General features: G+C 42.8%; 1 protein-coding gene across 1 annotated transcript in view; it reads left to right on the forward strand.

Annotated features, from left to right (window-relative positions):
• CEP120 (centrosomal protein 120) overlaps positions 1–13,431 on the forward strand; it is a 168,237-nt gene extending 154,806 nt beyond the window's left edge. The window contains exon 21 of the mRNA XM_055302048.1: positions 13,305–13,431. Coding sequence (XP_055158023.1) covers positions 13,305–13,425 — 121 coding nt within the window. The 3' untranslated portion in view covers positions 13,426–13,431. The remainder of the gene's footprint in view (positions 1–13,304) is intronic.
• The last annotated feature ends 817 nt before the right edge of the window (positions 13,432–14,248 follow it).

Raw genomic sequence — 14,248 nt, forward strand, 5'->3', positions numbered from 1 at the left:
CGAGTCCTGCATCGGGCTCCCTGCGGGGAGCCTGCTTCTCCCTCTGCCTGTGTCTCTGCCTCTGTGTGTCTCTTATGAAAAAATAAATAAAACTTTTTTTTAAAAAAAGTAATCATATCTCTATTTCAGGGAAATATAAAAATACTTATTCTGGAAAAGGCCAAACTCTGGCAACAGTAAAAAAAAAAAAATAAATAAAAAATCAGTAGTTGCCAGGGTCGGGGATGGAAAGAAGTAAATAGGCAGAACACAAAGGATTCTTAGAGCAGGAAAAAATACTTGGCATGATATTATAATGGATATAGGTCACTACATGTTTGCCCATGCCTAGAGACTATCCAACACCAAGAGTGACCCCTAAGGAAAGCGGTGGACTTGGGTGATTATGATCCGTCAGTTCATCTGGCTTGAAAAAAAAAATGCACCGCTCTAGTGGGTGATGCTGATAATGAGGGATACTATGCATGGGTGGGGATGGGAGGTATTATTATGGGAAATGTTATGGGAAATATTCCATCCCCTTCCTCCCTCTTCACTTTGTTGTAAAAGAAGGAGAGGAGGGGAGAGGAGAGGAAAGAAGGGGTGGGAGGGGAGGGGAATTCATGTTTCAAGTTTGTGCTTTAATTATAGTTCAGTTCATCTGGCCAGTTAAGTCCCCTTGGTGAGGAGCTGTCAATCACCAGTGCTAATCAGGTGCTACTACATCCAATGAACAGCTTTCCTGGGTTGAGCAGATGTTGTGACATGATAATTAGCCTGATGTGGTGGTCACTGTGTTGTCTAGCCAGCGACCTTGCAGCCCTGTATCTTCCATGTTAAGTGCTCATCTCCTTACAGAGGCCTTGAAGACTCACAAACTAGTTCCCCAACCTTTCTTATAGCTGGAGCATGGGTCTAAGACCCAGGAGCATCTGAGAAGTTGGCTGAGGGGCTTCTGGGGAAGGTTTTCTCACTAACAAATGGTTACTTAATAATGTTATGGTTATTTTTCCCCAAATTTTTATTTAAATTCTAGTTGGTTAACATATAGTGTAATATTGTCATCAGGAATAGAATTTAGTGATCCATTGTGTGTGTGTGTGTAATGCTATTGTTATTAATACACACACTTTTCTGCCTTGTGCTGGATGGATGTGATGTCTGGAGCCATGGCAGCCTTCTCAGGACTGGAAGATAAAAGCCAACATCCAGAACATACTATAGCAGAAAAATGCAAAGAATCTGGCCTTCTGAGGACATCTCTGAATCCTGCACTGTCCTTCAGAGCATCTATGACAATAAGCATCCTTGCTGCTAATGATCTTCCACTGATCATTGTGTTAGAACGATGTGACCTATTAGTGTCCTTTGGCCATCCATGCTACATGATCAGACATTTTCAACTAAGTAACTTATTTTCAAAATAGGCCCATGTCAATCAGTGACATGTTTAGAACAGAGCCGTGGCCTGGCCTGTGGGAATTAGGAACCGTGGGTTCCACTGAAGTGGGTAAGTTAAGTGATTGCTATTGAACAAGTCATAAGACACTTTTTGTGTATAATTTCCTTACCTGTAAAATGAAGCATTGACACTGAGAAAGCACTTTGGTCCTTTTCTCTGACTCTGTGTTGATAGTTTTTTTTTTTTTTTTTTTTTTTTTTTTTTTTTTTTTATCAAGGGCTTGGTTCCTCCAGGAAGCAAAGAGACACTTGGAGGATTATTAGGAAGTGCTCTTGGGAGGGGGTGTGATAGACACAGTATCGGCCAGAGAGAGATCAAGAAATGCAAGGCCTGGGGATTCCTGGGTGGTTCAGTGGTTTAGCGCCTGCCTTCAGCCCAGGGCCTGATCCTGGAGTCCCAGGATCAAGTTCCACATCGGGCTCCCTGCATGGAGCCTGCTTCTCCCTCTGCCTGTGTCTCTGCCTCTCTTTCCCTCCCTTTCTGTGTCTCTCATGAATAAATACATAAAATCTTAAAAAAAAAAAAAGAAAGAAAAGAAAAGAAATGCAAGGCCACCTCAATGGAAGCTTTGGCTGGGACATTGAAGTGAGACGCTGAGTCATATTACCCAACATCAGTGTGTCACTTGAAGAGACCGCCCCAGAAAGAGCATGCTACTGTGGGTCAAGTGTCTCCCTCTCCAACCCATCTATAGGCTCCTGGTGGAGGATCTGGGAAGGAACATTCCAGCAGCTGGAGAATATGCTTTCATTCCTGAAGGGGGTCTGAGGAGGGCATCAAGGTATCTGACATGGATGGGACCAAAGTGATTTGTGTTAACAATGTAAGATAGGTCATTATTCTCTGTCCATTTTAACCACTGAATTAAAAAAAAAAAAGTTCACTATGGAAAATCTCAAACCTTCCAAGTCGAGAGAACTGTATAAGAGTTCTTATACAGAACTCTTTTCTATCCATCCCTCCAGTCTTTTAAGCAAACTCAAAATAGTGTATTAACTTATGGTTAATTAAACTCAACATAATATGGAACATCCATATGTGTCTCTAATCTTAGAGAGGTTTTTTTTTTTAAATGTATATATAAAGATTTATTTGAGAAAGAGTGAGCAAGAGAGCATGAGCAGGGGGAGGAGCAGAGACAGAGGGAGAATCAGACTCCCTCTGGGAGCCGGAACTGGGGCTTGATCCCCAGACTCCAGGATCATGACCTGAGTGGAAGGCAGACACCCAACCAATCAAGCCACTCAGGCACCCCTAATCTTACAGATTTTTACTATAATATTTTAAGTCACAGTCTCAGTAACATACAGCCTTCCTCCCCCTGCTGTAAGAGTTCATTTCAAGGGCTTCTCATGGAGCCCTGGAGAGATACCCTCACTCCCAGTGGTTTTCACTTGCCCTGCACCCCCTCATCCTGTAGTAGGAAACCAAGAAGTGTGGACCAGGGGTTTAGACTGGCTGGGAGCAGTGGGTCCCATTACCAGGCAAGCTGACTAGGGGTCCCCAGTGAGCACTGCATTTATGCCACCAGTGTTCACATGAACAATGGCGAGCCAGGCATGCAGCATTAGTCGGTAAATGATGATTTTGTGGTTCCCAAGGTCAATAGATCCAGGTTTAAAAATAGTGCTTGTTTTAACTATGCTCTCACTTTTCAAAAATTCTTCCACATAATGGCCCTGTTCAATCATTCTCATTTCCAAACAACCATGTCCACTGACACTTCTAATAAAATGAAGGGCCTCAGCCCTACTGCCATAAAAGGGATCCTAGACCTAAAGGGATCACTAACAAAGTGAAAGGTTTGATTCCTCTTATAAGTCAAGTGGAGCGTGTAGAAAGTGAGACAGTGGGGGCCAGTTCAGAATGAACCAATCTCCTGCCCTACGTGTTATCTCAGGAATTCACGTGAGGGCTGCTACTTCATTTTGTGGAGTATGCATCTTTAGCTCAGTGTTGTTTACTCCCCTGTGCAAAGCTAGACAAATGTTTTTGAATTCTTAAGTGACTGTGGAGAAGCATGAAGGCCTGAGACACTGGCTTTTACCACTGCCCCACACAGCATGTTTATCCAAGACCTCAACCATCAGTCCCTGTTTATGGAGAGCACAGCACGCTGTGAACTGAACACAGGGCATGAGCACTAGGGCAGACCAGATTAGGACAAGAGGAGCCTGTATGCAGCCACTCCTAAAAAAGCTGAAGATTTGATTGTGAGGAAGAGCTAGGCAAGCATGGTAATCTAATAAGCACAATTACTTGGAAGCACAAAAATAAACTGGCTGTATGCTTGTAGATAGAAAGTCTGGATGCATCTTTATGGCTTAAGTCCGTAGGAACCAGGTGCAAATTGTTAGTCTCCAACTATCACCTTCAAGCGTCACCTTCAAGTTTAGTTTTCTGTCATGCTGGTTGAAAAGTTGTTCAGATAATGCATTCAGGGTTTAAAAATCAAAGGGCAAAGAATAAATTTGTGGAGTAAAATACCAAGTATATACAGTGATCCTAGGATACTCATGAAAGACTTTTATTTGAGGCATACATTTCCAGGTCACAATGGGGAAAATAGTTTTTTGTTTTGTTTTGTTTTTTAGTTAGTCTTCTTACGTTCGGTATCATTGAGACTGGGTAAACACTGGTGAGATTATTTTTGCTTCTACGAAATAAAGACTTAAACATTAGACAGAAAAATCCTAAGAAAACTATTAGCGGACCAAACCCAATGATGTAAATAAGTTATATATCATGATCAAGTTGAGTTTTTTCCTTACATTGCAATGTTATTTTAACATTAGAAAATCAACTACAGAAATTCATCACAGTAACAGCTGAAAGCCATGTGATTATCTCAGTAATGAAAAAATGTTGAACAAAATTGGATATATAGTCATAATAAAAACATTTTATCCAAGAAGGAATAGAGCTATACTTACTGACCACTGATAAAGGGTTTCTACAGACAACATTACATATAATGGTGAAATGTTGAGAGCATTCCTTTTAAAGTCAGAAGACAAAGTTGCCTGCTATTATTAATTCTATTCAACCTTTCCAGTTAAGGCAAGAAATTTAAGTATACGAATTGGAAAGTAAGAAAACTATTTTCCCACAAAAAAACGACTGTGTAAAAGAAAATCTACAGATAAAGAATTCCAAGTTTCTAAATACAAAAACCAAAGTACAAAAAAAATCCATTGCTTTTCTCTTCAACACCAATGAATGCTTCTTTAGCATCATTAATATATCAAAAGTTAATATTCTAGGAATGAATTTAAGAAAAGAAGTATGCAATTTATATGCAGAAAATTATAAAGCTTTTTTGAAATACATTAAAGAAAGTTTAAATCATATACCATGTTCATGGATTGAAAGGTCAACAGCATTAAGGTGCCTATGTTCCCCCACAGGATATTTACAGTAAGATTCCAATAAAAATCCCTTAAGTTTTTTTCATGTCACTAACAAGCTGATTTTAATATTTATGTGGAATATCAAGGGATAAAGAGGGAATTTAAGAGATATCACTATTCATGATAAAACTGTAATAGTAGATTCAGTTCATCAAATTAGGGATAGAAAAACTGATCAAAGGAACAGAATAGAGCGCCCAGAATGTGCAGGTGCGTGGGTGCGCGCGCGCGCGCACACACACACACACACACACACACACACACACACACAGTTTTTAACATCAGTCATTGCACTGCCAGGATTTTGATAAAAGTTACTGAGACACTGGGTATCCATATGGTCAAGAATGAAACTGAGTCCATACCTTATGCCATGTATGAAAATCAATTCCAGGTGGGCTGGGGACTTAAGTGTACAAAGTCAAGTTATTAAATGGTTAGAAAATATGGGAGACCATCTTTGTAACCTAGGATTAAAGAGGATTTCCTTAAATAAGACCAAAAAAAAATATACAAAGACTGAGAAAGGAAACTACCTTAAACTAAGAACCTCAGTTCATCAAAATTTGCCATGAAGACAGTGAAAGGACATGCCACAAATCAAGAGAAAATATTTGCAAAATACACAACCAATAAGTGGAAATGGGCAATGGAAAACAGGCCCTTGAAAGAAGAGGAAATCCAGATGGCCAACGAAAAGATATGCAACCTCAGGAGGAACTGGAGAAATGCAAGTTAGAATCACTGTAAGGATCCATTTTTCTTAGCACCCAATTGGCAAAAACAAAAGCAGAAACCTGACAGTAGTCACTATCAGCAAGGCAGCACACATACTGCTAGAGTTAATCTGTGTAGCCAGTATGGAAAACAATTAGGCATTATCAATAAAGAGGCCCATCCCTGTGACCCAGTAATTCCACTCCCAGATATTGATCCCTAGGCCTCAAAAATTCTAGATGACCTATCAGGACACATGTATACAAAAATTCACAATAGCACTATTGCAATAGAAGCTATGGGGAATATCTCAGATGCCCATCAGCAGCAGAATGGAAGACTGTAACAGTGAACCCCAGTGAATTATATCTTGCCATGTGCAGCAGAACAAAGGTCTCTTAGGGACATAATGTTATTTGAAATCAACAAAGAATAGGTTTTATATGATTTTATGTATATAAAGTTCCCAAATATACACAATTCCAAAGAAACCAATTTTTACAGATGGAAGCACATGGTAAACTCACTTCATAGTGAGGAGCTACTCATTGGGAATTCCAGGTAGGAGAGGATAGGGATCAGGAAGGGACACTGGATGGTGGGGAGTTCGAAGATATACACTCGCTCTTTACTTACACTCTTTATTCACTCTACATTGTTCTTTATACCTTATGGATCCTCTGATTCTTTGTACCAGCTTAATAAATGCTAAGTTTTTAAAAGGAGAAATACTGATCTGCAGCAATCTTTATATTGATTGCATCTAATTTGTGGTTTTGAAAAGAATACTTTACTATAGTAATCATCTCCTGACAATAATCCTGGAAGAGAAGTCAAGAATAAATCCTTGTTATCCCAATAAACGTGACAGGAAATCTTCAAAGAGGAACTTCAGGCAGAGGAGAGGAGAGAAAATAAAACTACTGCCAGCTTACATGAAGCCAGAAGTCTTCTCTGGAAATGGAGCTACGGAGACACATACCCCCACCCCCTTCCCCAAACCAAGAGTGGCTGAAATTCCATGATAAGGCTGTAAATTCTCTTCCCTGGCCTGGAGTTTAGTGTAAACACTCCAAGAGCCTGAGGGACCCCAGACAGAGAGAAATGGCTGGGCTCTACTAGCTGCTTCTCCTCTAGGGGAATGCTCACTGTCAACTGTTGAACCCTCAAACCCAAACTCTACCCAGGACAGTGCGCCCCTGCCGTGGGGGCAGTGCTGGGTGCAGGGGGCATGTCCTGGGGAGGCAGGTGGAGCAGCTCCAAGGCCAGGGCAAGAAGGAGGGGGGCGGGAGGGCCCCACAGGACAGGGGGCAGCGCAGCCAGTGTGGCCTCCGGACCTGGGACCCAGGGCCAGGCCACAGCAGCTGCACCGACTGCACCCGGCTCAGGCTCCTCCTCACATCTCCTGCAACTTGCAGACTCCACTTCCTTTTAGGAACAGGGGCTGACCTTGAGCACCTTCGGGGTCCCACATCAAACCGGCCTCTGTAAACAAAAACACAGAACATTCCAGAACTGCTTCCCCAACTGCCATTTGGGGAATAAAAAAGAGACATATGCTGGGCATGAAGTTGCGGGATGCTTATTTCCGTGTTCATGGGGGAGCTGAAAGCCCATGGTGCAATGACCTGGGTGCCATCCAGGACAGAGAACAAAACACACCCCCGGGGTTCAGTGAGAGCCAGCCTGAAACTTCACAGATAGCAGCTGGCAAGGACAGCTCAGCCTGTCCACTCTGGCCCTCAAACCTGATGGGATACATAGTATTTTTGTTTGAGGGGAACCCTCGATTCTACCATTAATGACTCCTTGAGGAGGAGTTCAACCATTTTATATTAAAAATAAAAGAGGATTCAGAAAGGTTTTCCATGGCTTCTCACTAATGCATATACATGCAATAAAATGAACTAATTCTAAGTGTTCCTTCCCATTGGAGGGAAATTTGTACAACTACTGTGATTAAGAGGTAGAACATTTCCAACAGCCCAGAAGCTCCCCCTGTACCCCCCTCCCCACTCCTCTGGTGTCAGGCGAACTCTCATCCGCAGTCACTATGAATTAGTTTTGCCAATTTCAAACAAATTAAGTCAGCTCATGTATTTTTAATTCAAGGTTTCCCTCATTCTGATAAACTCCTATTTTCTGGGGGTATTTAAAAAAGATTTTATTTATTTAAGAGAGAGAGCATGAGCAGGAGAAGGGGCAAAGGGAGAGGGAGAAGCAGACTCCCTGCTGAGCAGGGAGCCCCACGTGGGGCTCGATCCCAGGACCCCAAGATCATGACCTGAGCCGAAGGCAGACACTTAACCAACTTGAGCCACCCAGGCGCCCCTGCAGTGTTCATGTTAATTTTCATTGCTCAAAAATGGCAAGACATCATCATGTTTCCCCCAGCAGGTTTTTTCAGTTTTAATATATCTCTGGCCCGAAACGGAACACTTGTGGCCTGGTTTTAAACTTAAAATCCAGAAAAGTTAAAGGTTTCCAAATGGAAGTGAAAACCTATCAGGCTCCTGTAGGGATATTTTCGAACAACACCCCAACATATCTGCTCCATAGGAGTTAACAGGACAGGGTACCCATCTCGTGACCACGGCTGGCTCCAAGTGTCGGCTTCTGGGGGAACGTGACAAGATCCATTTACAACATCCAAATACAGAAAGAACAAAAAAATGCTGACAGGCCAGCCAATTGGGAAATGGTGAAAAATCTTAAAGCTGCCAATTGCAATCTCCTATGAAAATTTCCTCTCTGCGCCGCTGCCGGCGGGGCCACAGGAGGTGGGGAGGTCTCTCTCTGAATTTCTAAAATGCCTTCCGAGAGGCAGGATGCTGTGGGCTAGTAACTTAACCTGTGTCCCACGGATGGCCAGCTGTACCTAAGCCAGGTAGAGCAGGAGTCTCTGCGCCACGGTGACACCTTCCCCAGCACAAAGCATCCGGGGGCTCAGGAACCAGGCGGCCTCCCAGGACAGCTGCGACCTTCCAGGCCATTAGCTTTGCAGGCTTTGACAGGCTGCAAGTCACATGATCCTGGGACCTGACCCCCCACGGCAGAGAAGGAGAATACGGGCTGTTTTCTTGCCTTCTATTTTTGTTACCCTCCAGATCTAGTCTAATGGCAATTAAACTCGGGTGCCCTTGCTTATCGCTGCTGGCTAACGTATTTAATTCCACCACTCCCCAAGGGAATAATCCCCAATCTCAAGCCTGTGCTGTATTAAAGACCCACGAATGCTTAATCAGAGCAAACGGAGGATTTGGTTTGTATAAACAGCAAAAGCTCATGTCTTTTATGTCCAGAGAGCAGAACTCAAAGAACGAAATGACGATAAATCATTTCAAGAAACAGCGTAACGTAAATGTTGTATGTTTATTTAAAACTTCATACAATCATTTGTCTAGAGCTACAGCCCAGCTTCGAAAAGGGGCTTTGCCATAATGAGGTTCGGAGGCCAGCAGCGTTCAAGAGCCAAAGACCTATCGCCTCCTCCCCCAGAGCTGGCTTATGGGGAAGATGGTAAGCTCTTAAGTACAACACATGCACCCAAGAGGATAATGCACCTTTTACACAGAGCTTTTCTTTTCTTTTTTTTTTTTAAGTAGTTCTTTGTTCAAGTATCAAGTTTCACAAAAATCTAAGATGCTTTTAAAGAGAATAAAAGGATGGGATTTCTCTTTGTCCAAGTTGAAGTGAGAAATCCAAGTTGATAGCACCCTTAACTTCACTTCCAACAAACGTAGAGGAAGGGGAAGAGGAGGAAGAGGAGGAAGAGGGGGAGGAGGAGGAGGAGGATAAAAGTATGGAGGGGGTGCAGTTTGGTTGCCCAGGGGGGACATGTCCACTCTGTGGGTTACCTAGGAAGTAAATGGAGGTGCTCAGGGACTTAGAGCTAGGGCAGGCCCTGGCTTCAGGCTGCCTGGGTTTGAAATTTGATTCTGCCACTTTTCAGCTGATTAGCTGGGGCAAGAGCTCACTTTCCCTCAGTCTCCTCATGTGTAAAATGGGATGATAAGGGCACCAGCCTCACAGAAGCGTTGCCAAGATTCAACACCTATGGAATGCTTAAGGAGTGCCCAGTGCCCACTGAGTTAGAGCTGGCTTTTAGTGGGGGAGAGAGACCTTCCATGTGCCTCTGACCACAGCACGAAGGGAACCTCGGTCATGATTTTACTAGAGGGTGGTGATGGGTAAGCAGTGATAAGGAGAGAGTCATTCTGCCCTGTGACCATGAACACCAGGTTTCCTGGAGAGACAGAGCAAAATTGTTCTCTAATTGTTTCTAATGTGAAGGGGACACACAATTCTGTCTCCACACTGTCCCAAAACCATTATCTTTGAAGCAAGAGCGAACCCTTATTTTCTAAGTTTGCATTGTCTTTTAAGGCGTGCGTTCTGTTCTCTTTCGTGCAGTGCACCACAGAAGCAGCTGCGCCATTGCGAGCTTAATAGGCTGTGGCTGTCATGATGGCAGCACCCATGATCACACCTGAGGCTGGATTTTTTTTTTTTTTTTGAGGCTGGATTTCTTCAAGAAACACAACACAAACACAACGGTTCATGAGCTCAGAGCCTGACTGGTAGCAGCAAAATCTTCAAGTTCGCGTTCATCTGCTTACACTATCCTGTTGATAGTGTATATAGTAGATTTGCTTTCATTCCTCATGGATTTATTTGATTGTGAAGCTGGGGAGGCATTACATAGGGACCCTGATGAACTTTCAACCCTGTGATAACCCAACAGAGAAGGAAATGAGTGGTGGGGACTTAGTTAAATAAATGCTGATACAGAGTCATGTTTTTTTGTGGCCACATACTTCCAAGAGATACAAACAAACTCAGAGAGGGGGGTGCCTGGGTGGCTCAGTGGTTGAGCACCTGCCTTTGGCCCAGGCCATGATCCCCGGGTCCTGGGATCAAGTCCTGCATCGGGCTCCCCACAGGGAGCCTACTTCTCCCTCTGCCTGTGTCTCAGCTTCTCTCTCTCTCTCATGAATTAAAAACAAAAACCAAAAACCCCAAACTCAAAGGACTTGTCCTTAGAAAGACAATAAGGTTTATGAGTAGTGGTAAGAAGGGATTCTTGGGAAGGAAACGGCTCTGAAGAATATATAATGCAACCTCAAAACAAAATACTCCAATTCTGCAGTTTGGAAGAATACTAATAAAAATTTCAGCATAACCAAAGGCAAGTATGGTTTCAGGAGTCTCATGGCCACCAAACACAGCCCTTCTCAATCAGGAAGGAGAGGCTATTACAATGCTAGGCTATGGCACTTGCCTTTAAGAGACTTCACTTTCTCTAGTAAAGTCTTATGTAGTGTGTACAATGGTGCATTTCTTATCTAGATAAATAGGACTTTTAAAATCAATTATTCAGTTGAGATTAGGTTGCTATTAATGATCAATGTGCTTATGTCATCCAGCACTGTCAAATCCTGTTTTGAGACATGGAAACAGTAAGATAATATGCCTGGTGCCTTAGTTTTCCCACTTCCACTTAATTTACTTCCATTGAAAGATGACACTTGCTGAGGCGCCTGGGTGGCTCTGTCCGTTAAGCAGCTAACCCTCAGTTTCAGCTGAGGTCAGGATCTTGGGGTTGCAACACTGAGCCTAGCATCAGGCTCCATGTGCATGGAGACTGCTTGGGATTCTCTCTCTTCCTCTCCCTCTGCCCTCCCCCTGCTCATCCATGCTCTCTAAAAATAAATGAAATCTTTTTAAAAATAACATTTCCTTATAAAACCCAATCACTAGCTCTATTTATGTTAGAAGCATTAAGGAAGCAAATTTGTGAAGCCCCTACCTTTCTGAGGCTTATAATCCAAATACAGAGAGCTAAGATAAACATGTGAAACATTTTAGGACAGAAGATGACAAGTATTCCAAAAAAAAAAAAAAAGAGATGACAAGTAAATTTTCGAACACATTTTTGAATAGATTTTACGGTCTATATTGTGATTAATTCTTTCTAAAATTCACCATGAAAATATTTGCTGGATAGGCAGAGGAGAAATTCACTTCCCAGGCAGAGGGTTGGTAGGAGGGAGAAAGTAAAATTTTGCTTGAAGGATGGGAAGGAGGGTGGGGTGGGAAGAGCCTGAGGAGTATTTTAAGAACCTGTACAGTCATCTACCCAACAATTATTTACTGAGATTCTACTACATTCCAGGCATTGGGCTCATTTATGAGGTGCTGGGGGTATAGGCTAAATGAACAGATTTCACTCCTTGCCCTCTCACAGATGTCAAAAACAGGCCCAAATGGAGTCGCTTATCCTAAGTCCTAGGTCACCAAACAGACTTAGTTTTTTGGCTCTTCCAGAAATGGAATTTTTTTTTAAGATTTTTATTTATTTATTTATTCATGAGAATAAACAATTAATCAAATCACACAGAAAGAGAGAGGCAGAGACACAGGCAGAGGGAGAAGCAGGCTCCATGCAGGGAGCCCGATGTGGGACTTGATCCCAGGTCTCCAGGATCACGCCCCAGGCCGAAGGCAGCCCTAAACCACTGAGCCACCCGGGCATCCCCAGAAATGGAATTTTAAACCAGTCAATCTGGAATCCCTTGATCAACTCTAATCTGCCTGATAGACCCTGGCCATGCCCTCAAACAAAGTGACCTTGCAATAACCACGATGTGCTTTTTTTTTTTCTTTTTAACCTAATTTCCTTGTTCCCATTCCCTTCTGCCTATGGAAGTCTTTCATTTTGTTCAGTTCCTTGGGGCTCCTTTCTATTTGCTATAGTGGATGTGGTCTGATTCTCAACAGTTTATGCTCAGATAAACTCGTACAATTTTTAACATGTCTCTGTTTATCTTGTAACAGCTTACGAAGAGAAACTTTTTAATGAAAGTAATTATTTTTATTTTTGTTACCAAGCTTGTTTAAATGACCATTTCAGATGTGCCAAGTAGAAGGACACCTGCTGATTCATCTTCTCTCCTCTCCTTGCTTTCTGATCCTGTCCTCACAGGGAACACAAGTCAAATGCATTCTATCCTTCTTCCTATTAAAAAATTATTTTCATAGGGGCACCTGGGTGGCCCTCGTTGAGTGTCTACCTTTGATCCCAGGGTCAGGGGATCGAGTCCCGCATCAGGCTCCCCATAGGGAGCCTGCTTCTCCCTCTGCCTATGTCTCTGCCTCTCTCTCATGAATAAATAATCTTTAAAAAATAAAAAATTAAAAACAAAAAAATTCTTTTCATGAACTGGATACACTCACATAAAAGACAGAGGACACTAAAGGGCTGTCTTCCTCAGGAGAAGTATTTTAATAGGAGATGGGAGTCACCATTAATGGTTTAATTCCAGATATTGGTGAAATTGCCCACAAGGCAATTCTGATGTGACAAGATGTTGGAGGTGGGGGCGGCGACACAGAGAGCCTTCCTCTTCCCTCACCCTGGCATTCACATCCCCAGGAAAATATAACTACAAGTATTCACTTACTCAGGACTTAACACTTCCTGGAAATTACTTGAGCTTTTGCAATGTGCCAATGAACTTGTCATCTCAAAGGATTTCTCTTAAGTCCTTTAAGTGAATACAAAAATAATGAAAACCTTTGAGCAGATTTATTCTGTTCATATCCCTTGTAGATCTTAGACTTTTCTTCCTACCCTGTGCTTCTCTGAATATTTTAGTATGTTATCCTTTTATTCTGGGTCAATGTTTCCATTAATAATGATCAATAAAAAGAAGATTTTAACTATTTTCCAAAAGGAAGGACTTGTGCTGGACTGATCATTCGCCAGAGATTCTGAGGAGCAGGGTTGGGAAGGTAAAATCTCAAAGGCAGCAGAGCATGGCGAAGACCTACGGCCTGTGGTTACCATGCCATTGACTGTAGGTAAGTTCTACCACCTAATAAACTGCATGGCTTTGGACACATTCTTCAGCTTCTTGTTGGCAGCTTTCTAAGATGTGGATAATCCTCTCATCTGTCTTATTAGATTGCTGTAAGAACCTGGTGAAGACTGCATGGAAAAGGCCTAGCACTGACCAAGGCCGTACTGTAAGCTAGCTGTCATTCTAGTATCTAGCAAGTGGTCATTGCCTCCCATGCGCCAGGCCCTGTTTAAATGAATGTTGGGACACCGCAGTGAAAAAAAGTCCCTGCTCTCACACAGTTCTTTTTTCTTCCTTTCCTTTCCTTTTTTCTTCCTTTCTTTCCTTTTTTCTCTTTCTTTCCTTCTTTCTTTCTTTCTTTCCTTCTTTCTTTCTCTATCTCTCTTTCTCTCCTCCAAGATTTTAAAAGCAGAGAGGGCAGAGCAGAAGGGTAGGTGGGACAGAGGAAGAGGCAGGCTCCTCGCTGAGCAGGGAGCCTGATGCTCTGGGGCTCCATCCCAGGACCCCAGTCAGGATCACGACCTGAGCCAAAGGCAGATGTTTAACACACTCAGCCACCCAGGTGCCCCCAAAACACTGTGTTCTAATTGGAGCTCACAAGCAATCAATACTTCAGTATCTAACATACCAGCTGGTGAGAAGAGCTTAGAAGAAAACCCAAGTGGGTTAAGTAGAAAGACAGAAGTCACTGGCTGGGAAGAGGGGTCACCTGCAAAAGCAGACTAGAGCAGGGCTCTCCGTTATTTAGGCAGAGACCTGCCTGAGGGGAGAGTATGAACCTGGTGGATACCTAGAAGGAAGCTCCTGAGAGAGAGTTT

The sequence above is a fragment of the Nyctereutes procyonoides genome, unplaced genomic scaffold (genome assembly GCF_905146905.1).
Source record: "Nyctereutes procyonoides isolate TBG_1078 unplaced genomic scaffold, NYPRO_anot_genome, whole genome shotgun sequence".
NCBI lineage: Eukaryota > Metazoa > Chordata > Mammalia > Carnivora > Canidae > Nyctereutes > Nyctereutes procyonoides.